The following is a 4,657-nucleotide window of genomic DNA, read 5'->3' on the forward strand; positions in this document are numbered from 1 at the left end:
AGGCAAAAATACAATATTGTTTCCAGGGAAACTCAGTAACTCCTGTATATAGTGCCAAATGGCCCAGCACAGAGACAGCATCCCATAAAGGGGAAAAATGTAGAAAGGAGCTATTTTCAGTTTAGCTGATAGGCAAATTATAATTTTAATAAATAGGGGCGCCTGGGTGGNTGAGCCCACCAGACTCTGAATGTCTGATGCAGATGCTGAGGATGAGGCAAAAATACAATATTGTTTCCAGGGAAACTCAGTAACTCCTGTATATAGTGCCAAATGGCCCAGCACACAGACAGCATCCCATAAAGAGGGAAAAATGTAGAAAGGAGCTATTTTCAGTTTAGCTGATGGGCAAATTATAATTTTAATAAATAGGGGCACCTGGGTGGCACAGCGGTTAAAGCGTCTGCCTTCGGCTCAGGGCGTGATCCCGACGTTATGGGATCGAGCCCCACATCAGCCTCCTCCGCTATGAGCCTGCTTCTTCCTCTCCCACTCCCCCTGCTTGTGCTCCCTCTCTTGCTGGCTGTCTCTATCTCTGTCGAATAAATAAACAAAATCTTTAAAAAAATAATTTTAATAAATAAAATTTTTATTTTATACTTTAGCAATTTTTGTTTGGACTATAAATTGGTATGGGGTGCACAGTAAGAATTTCAGGGCTTAAGAACTCTAAAGCTATGGTTCTCAAAATGTGGTCTGGACCTGGAACATCAGCACTGCTTAGGAACTTGTTAGAAATACAAATTGTTGGCCACGCACCAGACCTGCATTTTTACTAGCCCTCTAAGTGATTCGGATGCATGTTCAAGTGGGAGAACCACTGATCTAAAGGCTTTAAAATGACCCTGATGTATGGAGGAACCTAATATACTGAACTTGGAATTCAAAAGGGTCCCTTTGAATTCAGGATCTCTTGAAGCTACACAAGTGCTAACTCAATTCATTCTCTCTACTTCCTATTGATACAGGCAGGGAAAATATCACTGCCCCTGTTTTAAATAGAAATAAAACTAAATCTGGGGTTGGGGTCAAACCACTGCACACAACGTTTTCAGGGCTGCAAAGTTAAAAATCTGCATGGTCCAAATAACTAGAAAGGACATTTGCACCTGTTGTTTTTCCTGTCTTGTTGAGGGTTCGGAGAAGCTCTTGAAAATATTTGTGGTTGACACTTAACAGCTTAACCTGCTCCACAGGCAATAGGGCATTTCCAAAATGCATAGGCCTATGTTGACTGTGAGTAAAGCCACCCTCAATTCACAGAGGTTTCATTTCCAAGTGACAAGGCTTATACTCTGACACATTTTAGTTTACATTGTCCCTCGGATCCTGTTAACATTCTGACATATATTAATGCCACAGTGATCACTGTATCTATGAATCTCCCCCCAAAATGTAGTTAGAGCAAAACAGGTACTAGCTCCCCGAGCAGTCTCTCCCTATAACATCGCACAAGGATATTTCTTCATGGCTTCTGTGTAATGCTGGAAGCTCGGAATTCTGAAAGTAATAATATTCTCATCTGTGATGAAGGTCCCACTGTGAGTACCTCCCCAGACAGGTATTTCAAAAGCATGCTCCCCGTCATCTCAAAGTCCGCTAGCCTGCCCCTTAGCTGCTCTCCTTTCCTGCACACATCTTAGGCATGTAGCTTTCACCTTGTCTGTCTTCTAAATTGCTCACCACACATCCATCTGCTTCCTAGCTTCTCAAATGAGCTAACAGCTCTCACTAGCATCCATCTCTCCTTTTGTCCTGTAAGTTTATATCAGCTTTGTTCCCTTTTTGTCACTTGAGGGCAGCTCCAGGCAGAGATAAATGCATTTTTTATTCCATGTTTCTATTGCTCACTTTTATAAAAGCATACAGTCTAAAAGGGAATTTAGATATCATCTATCCAATCCAGCGTTAATTTCTTTCTTTGCAGTGGAATCTATCTTTTTCAAGACACAACTTTATGTATAAGTCTCATTTATAAAACAGATAAGAGTGAAACTATTTCGGTTGAAGCTGGTAAAGGAGCAGGGTGTGCATCTCATTTCTCTTAAAAATATATTAAAATATCTGTTAAAGGCCTCCTCTGTATCAGACACTGTGTCAGACTCTGGTGAAACACAGATGAGCAGTGTAGACATGGGTTCTGTTCTCCAGCTGCTCAAGCCTTGTCTGTGCCTGGGGGTCCCCAAGGAACCCAGTCTGAAACTTACTGATCTAATCCAAGGTCTGGAGAAGAAAAGTGACTTGGCTAAAGGAAAGCCTTCCTGGTCTTCACATTCATACTTGGGAGTTAAATGTACCTGGTAAGTGCTACCGATGTGCAGTTGAACAGACTGTAGGGTGATGATCAGGAGAAAAACCCAGGAGCCCTGTTTATGACCGCGGCTTCGCGCACAGAAACATGTGGTAAGCTACAAAAAGGATATAAACTGTGCATGAAGCTCCTAAGAAAATAGTGGTGAATGTCTGCACAACTGAACACTTGGTCTTTATCCCTGCCATTCCCTGTGACGGGATTGCTTTTGGTCATGCAATTAAAAACTTTAAAAACCCACAATCGAATTTCAAAGAAAAATATCTCAGCCCGTTTCACCCAGGACCTGTAGGTATATCCTCTGTCCTTCTACCCATATCAGGTGTGACGATGTATCATCTACTGCTAGACGTTTCCACAGTTGGGCTTTTCCGATTAAAGAAAAAGAAGGAGAAACTAAGAAACAGGGTTTTATCCCTGAAGCACAGCCATCCCATTTATTGAGACTGACAATGTTAAAGAAATTTCGGTTTTGTTTTTCAGACCAAATCACTTCCAGTAACTGACTGACCTTCGGAGTGATGGTCCTTGCCGCTTGACTGAATGCAATCTGTTTCTACAGGAAGACTGAGGTAGGAGATACCTCTTCCGGGGAACCTGGAAAACCTATTATTAGGCACTGCCAGGCCACCATTTGATCACAATGGACCACTGAATTCCAACTGTCTCATCCTTGGAGACTGCCGGTCACTTACAGTAATAAACTTTGCGTTGCCTGGCCCTGGGCCAGACTTTCAACTTCTATTGGCCTCAGTTTCCTCCTGTATAAAATGAAGAGGTTGGACTGAAATATCTGTAAGATTCCTTCCAAGTGGGAGGCCTGGGTGGCTCAGTCATTTAAGCAACTGCCTTTGGCTCAGGTCATGATCCCAGGGTCCTGGGATCAAGTCCCAAATTGGGCTCACTGCCCAGCGGAGAGCCTGCTTCTCCCTCTCCCTCTGCTGCTCCCCCTGCTCGTGCTCTCTCTCTCTCAAATAAATAAATAAAATCTTAAAAAAAAAAAAGTTTCCTTCCAAGTTTTCTACTCCTCAGATATTCCATTAGAATCAGCAGGTAGCACTACATTTTGGAATTTGAAGCAACTTACCTAGAGAGGTGCAACCCAGGACATTTTCCAAACACCCGACCAGTGCTTCAATATCACTGTCCTGTCAAAACAAGAGGGATTTACTTCCATGTATGACAGAAGAATATTTATTGACATAGAAAAATGTTCTTGCTACATTTAGGCAAAACAAAACAAAAAAATCTGGTGGCAAAATTATTTGACAGTACAATCCTATGAAAAAATTTTTTTGCAATTGAAGTATAATTAGCATACAGTGTTATATTAGTCTTGTGTACTATATAATGATTCAGCATTTCCATACATTACTCAGAGCTCATCAAGTTAAGTATAATCTTAATCCCTTTCACCCATTTCACCCATTCCCCCACCCACCTTCCCTCTGGCAACCACCAATGTGTTCTCTGTATTTAAGAGCAGCTTTTGGTCTCTGTTTTTCTTTGTGTGCTCGTTTGTTTTGTTTCTTAAATTCCACATATGAGTGAAATCATGTGGTATTTGTCTTTTTCTGACTTTTTCTTTTTCTCACTTAGCAGAATATCCTCTAGGGCCATCCATGTTGCTTCATTCTTTTTGATGGCTGAGTAATATTCCATTGTATATATATATCACATCTTCCTTATCCATCTTTATCTATCAATGAGCACTTGGACTGCTTCCATATCTTGGCTATTGTAAGCAATGTGGCAAAAAACATAAGGGTGCATATATCTTTTCAATGTTTTGGTTTTCTTTGGTTAAATACCCAGTAGTGGAATTACTGAATCTTATGGTAATTCTATTTTTATTTTTTTGAGGAACCTCCATACTGTTTTCCACAGTGGTTGCACTAATTTGCATTCCCACCAACAGTGCATGAAGATTCCTTTTTCTCCATATCCTCACCAATATTTGTTATTTCTTGTGTTTTTTATTTTCGCTGTTCTGACAGGTATAAAGTAATGTCTTACCGTGGTGTTGATTTGCATTTCTCTGGTGATTAGTGATGTTGAGCATCTTTTCATGTTGGACATTGTAGGTCTATTTTGGAAAACTGTCTATTCAGGTCCTCTGCCCATTTTTTAATTGGATTATTTGGTTTTTTTGGTGTTGAGTTGTATAATTTCTTTATATATTTTGGATATTAACCCTTCTTGGATATATCATTTGCAAGGATTTTTTTCCCATTCAGTAGATTGCCTTTTTGTTTTGTTGATGGTTTCTTTCACTGTGTAAAATCTTTTTATCTTGTTGTAGTATGATCCAATTTTTAATTTTTATTTATTTATTCATTTATTTTT

At 40.1% G+C, this 4,657-nt stretch overlaps 1 protein-coding gene across 8 annotated transcripts in view; it reads right to left on the reverse strand.

The window, feature by feature from the left end:
* The window catches only part of NEK11 (NIMA related kinase 11), a 231,332-nt gene that overhangs the window by 62,921 nt on the left and 163,754 nt on the right, over nucleotides 1-4,657 (reverse strand). For all 8 annotated transcript variants that reach the window (XM_019803185.2, XM_034662010.1, XM_011229202.3 and 5 more), the window contains one exon: nucleotides 3,399-3,459. In XM_019803185.2, coding sequence (XP_019658744.2) covers nucleotides 3,399-3,459 — 61 coding nt within the window. The remainder of the gene's footprint in view (nucleotides 1-3,398; nucleotides 3,460-4,657) is intronic.

The sequence above is a fragment of the Ailuropoda melanoleuca genome, chromosome 6 (assembly GCF_002007445.2).
Source record: "Ailuropoda melanoleuca isolate Jingjing chromosome 6, ASM200744v2, whole genome shotgun sequence".
Classification (NCBI taxonomy): Eukaryota; Metazoa; Chordata; class Mammalia; order Carnivora; family Ursidae; genus Ailuropoda; species Ailuropoda melanoleuca.